General features: G+C 41.1%; 1 protein-coding gene across 2 annotated transcripts in view; it reads left to right on the forward strand.

Moving 5' to 3' along the window:
* Window positions 1–14756, forward strand: part of MTMR8 (myotubularin related protein 8) — a 682512-nt gene that overhangs the window by 315965 nt on the left and 351791 nt on the right. For both annotated transcript variants that reach the window (XM_086918376.1, XM_086918377.1), the window contains exon 4: window positions 7139–7296. In XM_086918376.1, coding sequence (XP_086774502.1) covers window positions 7139–7296 — 158 coding nt within the window. The remainder of the gene's footprint in view (window positions 1–7138; window positions 7297–14756) is intronic.

The raw sequence follows: 14756 nt of genomic DNA on the forward strand, positions 1-14756 counted from the left end.
CATACTGGGCATTTTCCGATTCAGAATTGAATGCCTTTGTTTAAAAGTACATAATGTAAATGGGTGGAAAGTGCACTCAGTTAAAACGATAAATCCTTTTGTGACCTCGGTATGTGTGCAGTGTTAGAATTATGTCTGCTGGACATATGTAAAACTAGAAATGTAAGTGGCCTAGCCCCTTCACAGGCAGCTGGGACTCTAACACGCAAAGACAATGACAATTTTCATATATGGAACATTCAAATTTAATGAAAGCCTTATGCGAATCAAACTAAACAGAAAATGTTTTCTTCTAGATACACAGGTGTCTAATCATACATCTGATTATTATAATGCAACCTGTTTTCATACATTAATGCAGATGCAACAAAACAATTTTTTTTTTTTTCAATCCAACCCTATGCATTTCGGGACCACGTCCCTTCTTCAGGGGTTATCTGTGAAAACAAGAGTGAAAGGCAACAAATGTATTTGTGGCACAAGAAGGGTACAAAGTTCCCCAAAGTGAGTAGGCAAAAGAATCTAGTGTAAAGAGAGAGGAGAAAGGAAAAAAGGGCGGGGAAATTTCCCTTTTCGGAACTAAAACCCTCACACACCCAGCAAGCTAGGTGTCATGCTTCATCATATGGGTTCTGCTCCTCGTCAGACTGGCGCTGCAATGTCTGACGGGCACCTGCGAAGGGACTCTTTATCGGAGATCTTTTGTTCCTGCCATATTTTGCATGTGTGTAAGAGGGGAAGATAAACGCGGGTGAATGTGTAGTCGTGAAGTGAGTGTAGATTAAAAAAGGTAAGCCAATCCAGTGGGGACTTTATTAGGGTGGTTGACTTTCTTGATTAAAAGGTGGGAGGGGAGATATGTACTGGTGTAAGGTTCACAGTAAAAATCTACTACCCTCTATTCAGGTCAACATGTTTCTTGCATTCTAAGCAATTTGTCAGGACCTAAGTGCTAAGTACTACACAGTGAAAAAAGAAAACACAACCTTATGTCTTGAGGTCAATGGTAATGCAGGCCGATTGGTCCTGCCCCTAGTGATGCAACCTGGAAAGGAAAGTAAACAACAGAGAAGGGCAATGAACATTACACTCCATTCCAGTCTAGGTAATCTCTGCTAAACGCAAAAAACACTCTCATACTGTGAGTTTAAAAACCTGTTTTCATACATTAATGCGGATGCAACAAAACAAATATATATATATATTTTTTTTAAATCCAACCCTATGCATTTCGGGACCAAGTCCCTTCTTCATTGGTTATCTGTGAAAACAAGAGTGAAAGGCAACACATTTATTTGTGGCACAAAGTAGAGATCTTCTGTATGTTAGTGAAGACAAACATCAATGACAACAAGGCTCCACATTGTGATAAAAACCATCACAGAGTGAAAAAACTGATAGTTGCAACACCAAACTTACTGTGAAACAATTGCTGCTGCCAGTTGTAACAACATCGAAGAATACCAATCATTTAATGAAGTTCTGAAGGGAAACAAAATGTACTGTCCTTGAGTGGGTTCTGAAGTCAATGTACCTTGTGACCACAGTCCTCTTAATGAACCACTACGCCGTGTTCATTCAATTAATGGTGGGATCTGAAAATTAGGTTCACAATTTTAGAAACCATATGCTATCTGTGGTGAACGATAACAGAGTCTTTATGAGCTCATGTGCTTACCAAGAGAAAGCAGAAGTAGAAAGAAGCGATCAGTCTGTCAGTTGTGGGGTCCGTGGTTACTAGAAAATAGACAGTGATGCTAAGTGACTGATATATTGCATGTGAACAATACAAAAAGAACTGAAGCGTGAGTTTCAAAAGGCTCACCTAGTGGCTCGTGGCAGGAAACCCAGTGATGAGAAACTAGACGTTAGGTAGAAATCCTGTAATAGATCTAAGGAACGTAATAGAAACAAATGAATTTGAGATGCATTCCTCATGGGCAGTAGAGAAAAGAAGTGAACGGTAAGAATAAAAGAGCTCACCTAGTGGCGCGTAGCAGAAAACCCAATCATGGAAAACTGGACAATAAGTAGATTGCAGCGTAACTTCGATAAAATCCTGGGATCAGTCTTAGGAACATAATGGAAAACGAATAAGATTCAAGTAATGGCCTCAAATGGATGTACAAACAAAGAAACGACGTTCTTATGAGAATCGAAGGTAGAATGCTGCACCAATTTCTCGCGTCATGTTCGAGGCTCCGAACGCCAGAATGACTTTGGCTCCCGGTTTGGTACAAATACCTGTTTGACAGCATGTCACGTGATGCGGCACTAAGGGCACAGAAAAAAGACTGACTCCCTGAAAGTAGGTGTAACGGTGAGAAAATGCGAATTCAGAAAGCTTCCCTTCATGACTAGTTCCTAATAATAAAAAAGGTGAATGTGAAGTGATTATAAATAAATAATAGCGCAAATCGAAAACTCGGAACGTTGTTGCGAGTGAAAGCATCGAAACAGTCTTGCTCCCAATCGATCAACAGAAACGACGGACTGCACTGTCAGCAAGTGTTGGTAATGGACATAATAAAAGGATTCTATTTCATCGGATGACTGGTGTAACCAATACCTGTGTGTGGTGATGTCCTATTCACAATTCAATCAGCTTTATGTGTAAAGTGCAAACATACACAAATATGGACAAGTTGTTAGTAGTGAATTTCTAGGTAGATTCATAAGAGCCTTACAGTTCTAATTCGAGACAATGTGGCAAGTACATATCAAGGTGGCTTATAAGAGAACCTTACTTACTGACTTATAACATTATGTTAGAAATGACATGAATAAACAACTAGAAACAATCAGTGTTACACCTAGTGAGTAGGCTATACCTTGGTTTGTGAAAAGTACCGAATGCAGTGTGTGTTTGTTTGAATTCAATGTGGAGAGTAAGGATGAAATAATGGCTGGTTTTAAAGAAAACATGACATTTCAAGTTTGTCATTAAGTCCTGACGGAGTCATGGTTTGCAGTTTTTTTATCCAGAACACTTCTCTTTGGAGAAGTTTCTTCGAATTGTCCGCCCCTGATTGTTTAACAACCTGTTCAATTATCTAAAATTTCAGTTGCGCTATCTTGTGACGTTGTACAATCCAATGTGTGGCTAGTGGGGAGGTTAAATTTCCAGTGCGTATCTTGCTTTTATGTTCGGAAAGCCGAGTTGTAATTTTTCTTTCAGTTTTCCCCACATATAGAAGTCCGCATGGATATTTAATGGTGTAAACAACATGTTCTGAGTCGCAAGTGGTGCGATTTTGTAGTTTGATTTTACTCCCTGTTCGGGGATGTAAAAGGATGTCACCCAAAATGGCGTTATTACAATGTATACCATTCCAACATTTGTGGGTGCCTAATTTTGTAGATGGTTTGGTGGCTTCCACTTTACCCTTGTTGGAAAGTATTTCCTTGAGATTTTGCGCTCTGGTATACGCGAAGAGAGGTTATTCTGCGAATAGTTTTTGGAAATCCTCTTTCCAGTATATCACAACATTTCATGTTGATACACGATCTAGAGGGACAAATTTTCAATTTAAAAAAAAAAATTTGTCTAAACGCATGGAAGAAAAACCATGGGATAAATTTCTAGAGGACCTCAATCTAAAACTTGAAAAATACGGAAAGGTGCTACAAGAAACAAAACTTAGAAAATTCAAAAGAGACACTATTGATTACAAATTGAATGAGGCGTATACTTGGGCAGAAGTATACGCCCAACGTAGATTTGCAAAACGAAATACACAAACATCATCTGAAGAAAACGTTGTGGCTGACAGACCGATTGCTTTTTTCTGCTTCTGCTTTCTCTTGGTCAGCTCATGAGCTCATAAAGACTCTATCGTTCATCACAGATAGCATATGGTTTCTAATATTGTGAATCTCATTTTTAGATCCCACCCATTAATTGAATGAACATGGCGTAGTGGTTCATTAAGAGGACTGTGGTCACAAGGTACGTTGACTTCAGACCCCACTCATTTTGTTTTCCTTCAGGACTTCATTTAATGATTGGTATTCTTTGATGTTGTTACAACTGGCAGCAGCAATTGTTCAGAGATTCGCAGTAAGTTTGACGTCGCAACTATCAGTTTTTTCACTCGGGTGATGGTTTTTATCACAATGTGGAGCCTTGTTGTCATTTATGTTTGTCTTTACTAACATACAGAAGATATTTACTTTGTGCCACAAATAAATTTGTTGCCTTTCACTCTTGTTTTCACAGATAACCCCTGAAGAAGGGATGTGGTCCCGAAATGCATAGGGTTGGATTAAAAAAAAAAAATGTAATCTTTGTTTTGTTGCATCCGCATTAATGTATGAAAACAGGTTGCATTATAATAATCAGATGTATGATTAGACACCTGTGTATCTAGAAGAAAACATTTTCTGTTTAGTTTGATTCGCATAAGGCTTTCAATAAATTTGAATGTACCATATATGAAAATTGTCATTGTCTTCGCGTGTTAGAGTCCCAGCTGCCTGTGAAGGGGCTAGGCCACTTACATTTCTAGTTTTACATATGTCCAGCAGACATAATTCTAACACTGCACACATACCGAGGTCACAAAAGGATTTATCGTTTTAACTGAGTGCGCTTTCCACCCATTTACATCATGTACTTTTAAACAAAGGCATTCAATTCTGAATCGGAAAATGCCCAGTATGCAGGTGGTGTGCCCGGGGTATACTTGGGACTATTGACAAAAGCATTCATGAGCACAGGAAGTAATTCTACTGGGGTATTATTTTACGTACTCTTACAGACCTTTGTGAATCGGCCGCAAAAGGTTACTTATATGTATGTTTATGCATATATATGTATGTGTGTGTGTATTTGTGTGTGTGTGTGGGTGTATTTGTGTGTGTGTGTGTATATGTCCAGCAACTTTTGGACCAGAGAAAAGCTCTTGAAAATGTGACCCTACACAGGACGTGGTCCTTTACGTGATAGTGATGTACCAGAAGACAAAGGACAAGCGCTATTATATTGCGGAGAATGCTTCCAGAATCTGCAATGATGGGCAATTTCTCTTGTATAATAAGAAGACACTCAATGCAGATTGTTTGGCACAAGTCAGCAATATCCCATAGAAGGTCCAAGCTTGAGGCAGGTTTGTCAAGAGCCTCACATAACCTCACAACACTTCCACCCTACCCATACCTATTATCACCTTAAACAAAGCTGGGGCATATTATCGGTGCCTATCAGGAGGTATGCTGATTATTATTATTATTATTATTATTATTATTATTAAAAAATTTTATAAAGCGCGTAGTCACCCGTAGGTATCCCAGCGCTGAAACAAAACCCTAACCAGTGAGAGGGGGGGGGGGAAGGGGGTACAGCAATTTTAGACAGAAGCAATTTTAAACAGAGCAAAAAAGAAGTGGTTAAAAGCAGTTTTAAGGGAACAAGTGGGCTTTGAGTCGTTTCCTGAATCGTAAATAGTTTGATTCTTTCCTCAGGTCTCGAGGAAGAGCGTTCCATAGGCGTGCTGTGTGGATCGAGAAACGTCTTCCACCTGTGCGGGCTTTTTTGAACCTGGGCACGATGATGAGGGACTCCCTGTCCGATCGGAGAGATCTAGGGGCTTTATAGGGTTGTATGAATTTCCTCAGAATGGGGGGGGCCTGATTCTGCACTAGCCTATGAGCCAAGCTTAAGGCCTTGAATGTTATTCGTTCTCTCACAGGAAGCCAGTGGAGGAGCTTCAGGGCAGGTTTGGCTGAAGCTCTGGCAGGAGTGTGTGTGAGGATCCGGGCGGCAGCATTTTGAATTTTCTGCAGTTTATTTAAAGTTGCTTCGGGTGCGCCCAGGTATATAGCATTGCTATAGTCAAGCCTGGACAGAATGAGGCCTTGAATGAGAAGTCTTTGCGATGTGGGTGGAAGGAGGGGCAGAATCTTTCTCATCGCTTTAAGTAGGCCGAAGCAGTGCCTGCTACTCTCTTGGCCTGCGTAGTAAAAGAGAGATCTGTTTCAATCCATACTCCCAGGCTTTTTACTTCCTGTTTGGGAGCAGGGGGGGGCCCAGACAGGGTGGCCAGGTGTTCAGAGGGAAGGTGCATCCTTTCTGACCCAGAAGGAGAATGTCAGTTTTCGAACCATTCAGCTTTAAGGCTGAGTTATTCATCCACCCTTGGATCTGTGTTAAGCAGTTGAATAGATCCGCTGGCTGTTGACTAGGGTGGGAGAGGGAGACAACTAGCTGTGTGTCATCCGCATAACTGACAATGCTCACTCCGAACGGGATGACGACCTCCTCCAATGTGGACATGTAGATGTTAAACAATGTGGGGCTCAGGGAGGATCCCTGAGGCACCCCACATTGGAGGGGAGTATCGGAGGAGCGGGTGTTATTTTCCCAGATCTGGAAGGATCGTTGGGCCAGAAAGGAGGAAAGCCAGGATAGAGCAGTGCCTTCAACTCCTACCTTCTTAAGCCGTTTAACCAGAAGTTGGTGGTTGACGGTATCGAAGGCCGCGCTCAGGTCGAGAAGGATCACTGCCACTGATCCTCCCTCGTCTAAGAGCGCTCTGGCCTCCTCCACTGCAGCCAGGAGGGCGATGTCGGTGCCTTGTCCTGGGCGAAAGCCTGTCTGCGAGTTTTTTAGCAGATTATTAGATTCGAGAAACTGGGAAAGTTTCTTATTCACCAGTTTCTCCGCAACCTTGCTGGTCCCGGGAAGGAGGGAAATAGGTCGGTAGCTGATAGAGGTGCGCAAACAGGCTGGCAGGACGGTGAGAGGATACACATATGTAAGGGATGGACTGTCACGCTTGTGCGGATAGCAAATATTCCTTCATAGCAGTTTACATCAGACGTAGAAATTGAACTCACCAGCCACCCTGGTAACCAAGTCATGGGTTGCAACTTCAATAAACATGTTTTTTTGCTTGCAAGTTTTCTCCGTATAATCTTTTTGCCACTGCAGGGAGCTTATGAAGATTCCTGCTGTAGATGTAATAACTAAGAGAGCATCCTATTTTTAAATCCTACTCTTAATAGCTATTGATACAGTATGTTTGTGTTTGGAGTCGCATTGGCATACAATTTAATGTATGTATGTGTGTATTGCTTTTGTTGGGAAAAGGCTGGATTACTGCAAATATTTTTAAAAAAATGTGTTACTTTTCTCCAGAAAACCACGAGGACCTCTATGCTTTCTCTTACAATCCGAAATTTTGCCCAGAAGAGAAGGAGGAGGGATGGAAGTTGATCGATGTTAAAGAGGACTTCTCTCGCATGGGCATTCCTAATGAGCACTGGCAAATAACCGACGTTAACAAATGTTATGAGGTAACTGCAGCAAAGCCAACCGTTCCCTTTCTCGAAATACGGAATCAGGGCAGCTGTAAATAAAGGATTTGACTGTATTCAAGAGTGGGAAGATTGTCATAACGAATACAGACCGAATCAAATATTTCAGATTACGCTGGCAGTAAGGAATTGATTTGTAAATTATAATTCCATAGTGGCCCGTACTGACTATCCTGCACTCTGTTGTACCCCTTGCCTTCTTAGGCCACATCCAGTATAATGAGATGATCAGCAACTATTCTTTTTAGTTGCACAGCCACCAATCACAGTAGTCGGAAAATGTGAAACAATCCTAAGTGGTTCCGTAATGGCTAGTTAGACTGAATAAAGGTTAGTTGTTTAAGCCATTTTGAATTTCTGCCTTTCAACCACTTTAAGTGCCACTTGTGTTCAGGCCATTCTGATTAGTTGTTGGTCACCTATTCAGAATGGCTGCGACACACCACTTCTTCAATGACTGCTTTGTGATTGTCTAAATTTATGCAGGTCTGTATTAAAGTGACTGTGAAGTTCCCCTTATTTAACCAGGAGCTGTTTTGAAGTTTCAATGTACTCATAGTCATTTAAAGAATTTAAGGAATTATATTTTAGTTGTTTCTCAAAGGGAAGTCTTACAAAGCGGTGACACGGAAGCAAGCTATATCTTTTCATAGGTTAATGACAAAACCATAGGAAGGTTCAGTGGAGCAATAACAAATTGTATTCAAGAGTTAAAATTAAAGCTGTTTTGGATGCTATTACTAGGTACCGCTTGCAGAACTTTAGCCTATTTCAGGCCAAGAAGTTCTTCATAATTGATTTGCTTCAATCTGTGTCAGGCATATGCTGCCACCCACTTTAATATGCTTTCTGATAGGGAAGCGTGTACCAAATCTGTTCATGCTCTACCTTTGTCATGTCAGTGATGCTTGGTGAAATATTTTTACTATACAGTTTGCAAGAAACTACTGTTCTTCAATGCTTGATTTTCTTTCAAAGTTTTCAGAGCAGGTACAAATTCAGACATCAGAAGACACCACAGCACTCAATGGCAATCTATACAAATTCAAAAAGTTCATAGATTAGACATTTCTAGTCAGGCTTCAATTACAAATGTTTATTGAAGAAACAGACGTTCTGTGATCTTCTATACATTAGTTTGGAACAGCCAATCTTCACTGTACACAATTTTGGATAACAACTGAAACATGTTTCGTCACAATGTGACTTTTTCCAGCCTGTACAATCGTATAAGGTACATCAAAATCAGAAATATAAGAAAAGTTAAGGAAAAACCTAGACAACTTTGTGCAGAAAGATCACTAAACCAGTGTTGAATAAGCAGAAAGTGAGGACCTTACTGCTTTGTATAAAATTAAACATAAAGCTTTTATTGTATTAAATAAGTGATACAAATCCAATCCACTATTGGAAGAAATCCACATTACTAACTGTAAGATAAGAGGAAGAAGTGCTAAAGGGGATCACGAAAGGAGAATACACAGAAAACGAAACTGTCTATAAACCCATGTTGAAACACCATACATGCCACCAATTGAAGTGATGGGTTTTAATCAATTGTAGAAAATAAATTAATGTAAACAAACCTAACACTAGGTGAGGACGGTTTGTTAATATGAATGCTCCAAAGGAGGTAGCGTACTGGTAGATAATTCAAGCAGCAATTTGTTGGTTGAGCTGTCCGTCTCAATGTATCAGATAAAGAATATAAAAATAGGAGAGAAACTAAAACCATATTATCTGATCCAAATTAAGTTCCCCAATCTGTAGTCCAGGGACATACAAAAACGTGACTTACATGAAGTAATTGGTTCTGAGAGCCACATTCTAGTTGGATGTTGGTGTTTAACCAAAATATGTCAGATGCTGGTTTTAAGGGTGAATCCATACCCATATTGCAAAAGGTCCAAAAGTAAAAGATAGCTAACATGGTGTCGTAGAGAACAAAGCATTTTTTGAAAAGAGAGAACAACAATATAACTAGCTAACCCCAGAGTTAGATTACAAGTAGACATCCACTGTAACAAATAAAATAAAAAGTGGGAGTAAAATGATCGCCAGAAAAAGCCTATTGAGGAGCCTAATCTAGAACCCAGAATATTATACGTATTAATCTCAGAATTCATGGGTTTGTGAAAAAAGAGAGGGCAGAGAGGGCCGCATTGTAACAATAATTGAAATCGCTACTCCTTGCCAAATTACCTGTATTAAAGTACGATAGAACAAGCAGGCGGGAATTGGAGAGTTACCAACGATATGTGAGTAGGTAGCTGTGTAATAAAGCTGTAAACATACCACTTAAGAGAAAACAGCCAGTCGTGACATGGGAAACATAGAATGTAATGAAAGCCACCGATAACATATGAAAAACAATGGTCCTAATGAACAGTGAGTATAGAAACATTTAATTCAACTATCCTGAGTCAAACTTCAATGAATATAGAAAACAGGGATAAAGCATATGAATATAAAATCATCACACAAATTGCAATATTATTCCAAAACATGAATTTCAATTTATATTGATGCTGTGCATCTACTATTTATGTACATTGGTCGCTCCAAGAACTATACCAATGTGCTCAATAGAAAATGCTTGTGCATGAATAGTAGAAAAGGGAGGGAAAGACCCATAACTCATACAAACTGTTTTCAACAGAGCCTGTTTTTTAAACATTTCATGCATTCTAAGTATATGTCCACTCAAAAAGAGGCCTGTGTATGCAATCATCATTCCCTCTCTGTGGCAAAATTAAACCGTCATAGCAGTTCAAAACATGTTCTAAGTTTCGATCCAGCATCGGGGTGTGGTGGGGCCAGTCCGAGCCGCACTAGTGTGTCTTCTTCAGGGTCTTCTTAGTAATAGTAATTGCTTTACTGTAGTAAAGCTGTTTCTAAGCACTACAGATTACAGGAGTTACTGTTAACCAATTTAAAGGCAGTCACTTTACTGAAACGGTGGGCTGACCTTGCTAGGTTTCAGCATCGTTGCCTGCTGATCACTGCAGAGGACAGCAATTTGTATTTAGCTTACCAAATCATTATGCTAATTAGATAACATTAAACCATAAATACATTTAAGCTAGTTACTTCCAAGTTATTTGTTATATTTATTTATCTCATTGGTAGCAGGAATTGGATGCACAGAGCTTTGAGTGTAAGATTGGCAGATGCGTGTTTCCTCCTCAGTGTACATCTCACTCCCTCATGTTTTATGGGTCCAGCCGTGAAAAAATGCTGTTACAGTCGTTAGCATGGTTGGACATACGTAGTTCAGGGAAAGTATGTCCGTTTCATCTCTGCAGAAATCAACTCTGTAGTCATGGTTCAGTCACAGTGCATTTTTATGCCGAATAACTTTGGCACAGTTTGACGAATCTGCACAAAGCTTTTCACGCATTTAGAGAAAGGGGCTATGGTTTAGCGTGCCAAGATTTGCGCGGGGTGGAGTTAAAGGAGGATAAAAAAGTGCTAGCCTCATGCTAAGAATTTTCAGTTCTGTTAAGGACATGGAGGCGAGGATTATTGCTCCTCTTTCCTTTACTGCAAAATTTCAGCAGCCAATGAAAAGTGTTTAAACATAATACAAACTACATTTGCCATGATGCTATGCTCCTTAACCACCAATCACAGTCTCTTTGTCCATATAAGAGTACCCATTTACATATTGCGAGCCTCTTTCTTTGCATTGAAACGTTCATCAACACCATCATCGATAAATCCTCAGCGTCTACAGCCATGTCAGCGGCCATCTTTGACGTGACCAACAGCTCAAACTTGAACCAGGACAATACGTGTCAACCTTGACCAGAAAACTGAAACCGGAACAACCCTGTTGTTCCGAACCTGAAACAAAAAGGGAACCAGTAATATCCATGGAACACCCCCAATATATAAGGGCGGGTAACACATCATAAAAGTAATAATAATTACAAAATGGGCAGAATAATCCTTCCCTCTGTGTCCTTAATAGAATTGAAAATTCTTGGCGCAAATGCTAGCAATTGTTTATTCTTTTACAGGACTAGAGGCTTGGATTATTTCTAGTTTAACTCAAAAACCACAGAAGTAATATCGCCCCCAGGTTTATAAAGGATGCGACTGATATTAAATCTGAGCTACTCTCTATACAGCTGGAAATAAAAAATAATGAGCCGTCACATCAATTGGGACATTTATTAGACCCTGTTTTTAGTAACTGGAAGGGAGTTCAAACCTTATCTCCCCTGCCCATACCCTGGTCTGATCATTATATCATCCCTATAATAATTCAACTTGATAGAACTGAGCACTATCATCATCAATCTCTACGCTACAAACGCAGGAAATGGAAGAATTTCTCAGTAGAGTCTTTCATCAAAATTGTTCAGGATGCAGGTCCTCCTAGTGGTACTGATTGTGAGACAGCACATAAGCATTTACATAACTGCATCACTAAGGCCCTTGACATTACAGCCCCAATTCGCACCATGACCAATGCCATGAGAACAAAAAAAACTGCTCCCTGGTTTAGTCAAGAACTTCAAACCATGAAGACGGCTTGTAAAAAACTTGAAAGGGCATGGCGCCAAAAATTTTGCCCAGAAATCAAAGCCCAGTATAAAGTAGCGCAAAGAGAATATAACAAAAAAATACGCCTGTCCAAGGCAGCTCACTACAACAACCGTATTTTGGAAGCGGAAAACTCCTCTAAGGAGCTTTATCAAATCTATAAAGAAATATCTATAATTGACTCTAACCCCTCCTCTCAAAGTGATTCTGTGGAAACTTGTAATAACATTGCCAAATATTTCTCAGGAAAGATCACTAACATCTATGCCAGCTTTTCCACCAATATAAAGTCGGGAACTGAATTTACTGAGAATGAAGACCTCATAAGTACTCCAGTATGTTTAGGCTCATTCTCTGTTCCTCCCTCTGAAACACTGGCTAAAATGTGCAAAAGCATCAAATCGGGTTCTTCTCGAGACCCTGCGCCACCTAAAATTCTAGCTGAAGCGTTCTCTGTACTAGAACCCCATTTTAGACACATGCTTCAAGTCTCCTTCTCCACGGCCTGCTTACCCACTGAATGGAAACAAGCTATAGTGCTACCAATTAAAAAAAAGCCGAATATGAGTCCGGACATATTGGAGAATCTTCGCCCAATCTCTTTGCTACCCTATCTTGCAAAATTAGCCGAGAAAGTTGCGAATGTCCAACTTATGGCCCATCTAGAAGCCCAAAATGCTTTTCATAAATCTCAATCTGGCTTCAGATCAAGCTTTTCTACAGAGACAGCTCTCTTGAGGGCAACTGAAACCCTACGGGAGGGAGCTGATGAGGGTAAGACCATGGCTCTCATCATGTTGGACCTCAGTGCCGCGTTTGACACTGTAGCGCATTCCATCCTGCTACAGTGTCTAAACAGAGCGGGGGTCACCAAAAAGGCACTGGGATGGTTGAAAGCCTTTCTTATCAACAGGAGCTTTCAAGTCTAAAGATGGACTTTTCTCTCTGACAGTGTGATGCTAGAACAGGGGGTGCCCCAGGGCTCTGCCCTGAGTCCCACCCTGTTTATCTTGTACATGGCTCCCCTGGCAGAAGTAGTGCAATCGTTCGGCGTAGAGCTTGTCTCTTACGCCGACGATACTCAACTTCTAATATCACTGTCACAAGCCCCCTCCCTGGAAGCTGACAACTTCAATGCTTGGATGTGCAAGCTTGCCACATGGATGACAGCGCACTGTCTTAAATTAAATGGCACAAAAACTGAGGTACTTATAATAGGGGGAAATGAGACAAAATGGACGAAAGAATGGTGGCCCAGTTGTCTGGGTCCCTTACCTACTCCCAACCTGGAAGCAAAAAACTTAGGTGTCTGGGTAGACAATAAGCTATCTTTTGACAGCCATATCAAGAAAACAGTCGGTAAATGCTTTGGAGTAATGAAAACGCTCAATCGTACCCTGGATTTGCTTCCACTGAATTCCAGGCGTACCATGACTCAGGCACTTATCACATCCCGTATTGATTATGGAAATGTGTTGCTCCTGGCCACATCTGCAAAAAACATCAGGAGGCTACAAGTCCTGCAAAATTCAGCAGCACGCCTGGTGTTAAGACTCCCCCGTAGAGCCCCCTCCGGACCCTCTCTGGCCTCCCTCCACTGGTTACCTATTAGCAAGAGGATTTTATTCAAAGCACTCCTCTGGTGCCATAGGATCATTCACCAAAAAGCTCCGTCCTATCTGTCGGATCTGGCATCTTTGTATGAACCGAATAGATCCCTTAGATCCAAAGGAATGGGCTTGCTCAGAACATCGCGCCCCAAAAAAGCCAGAATGGGAGGCAGGTCCTTCTGCTCACTGGCAGCCAAGAATTGGAATCTCCTCCCCACGAACATTAGGCTAGAAACTAATGAGGCCTCTTTTAGAAAGATGCTGAAAACCCTTTTATTTACTTCGTAGTGGTCCTGTTCTTTCCTCCTAACATTCTCTCTCCACAGCGCGGGGACACGCCGGGAGGCGTCACCAGGCGCTTTACAAACCCCTTTAATAATAATAATAATAATAATAACATTGTTTAAAAGAAGATTCATAATGAAATCGGCTGATTGGTCTTCTAGCATGAATATTGGAACCCAACATATATGACTTAGATGCCATTGCGCCTCTAACAGAATGAGCACCAAACACCTGTGTATCAATCCCAGACTTTGCCTTGACCGATCTCAGCCATCTAACAATTGTGGCAGATGTAACAGGTTTAAAAGGCTTTTGTAAAGCAATCAACGCTCTTGTACAACCCTCAGGCCTTATAGGACGAGTGCATTCTTCTTACGCCTTTAGGCATTGTACTACACATAATTTCTCATTAGAAGGAAAAGCATTAATATTTGGTGGGGGCATGGGCTGCACGGGCAACATGGCGGATGCAATCTGAGCTCGCTCTGCCACTGATCCCCTTTATCCAGAGTAGAAGGGGCATCCACTGTCATAGTTGAGTACAATTGCTGTGCAGACCCTCCTGTGCTGAAATGCGGAGAGATACCGGGAAATGGCGGTGAACTAAGGCCCTCAGACAGGATTTGGCTCCCAAACACCTGCATGAGGCCTGGGTGGAGTCTGCTGAATCATCCGAGAGGGGCATGTGACCATTAAGGGCTCGGAACCAGAAAGCAGTGGCCAAAACTGGGAGGCTTTTTGTCAGTAACGAAAATTGGGTGCACAACCTATAGTAAACACACTGGTAGTCGCTAAACTGATGCGGTGGTGCAACTGGGTGAGTGGAGAGCCTTATAACCACTCAGAGAGTGGTAGTAGAATACCACTTGACAAAGATTACAAAGTATACCCAATGCACTCTGGGATAAAGTAATGTTCAATGACATTCAAACACACAAATAATACATAAAGCGACAGAAGGATGTAGAATCTCCAAGGGGTGAGTAGTCCGGT

This window comes from Lissotriton vulgaris, chromosome 4_1 (assembly GCF_964263255.1).
Source record: "Lissotriton vulgaris chromosome 4_1, aLisVul1.2, whole genome shotgun sequence".
NCBI lineage: Eukaryota > Metazoa > Chordata > Amphibia > Caudata > Salamandridae > Lissotriton > Lissotriton vulgaris.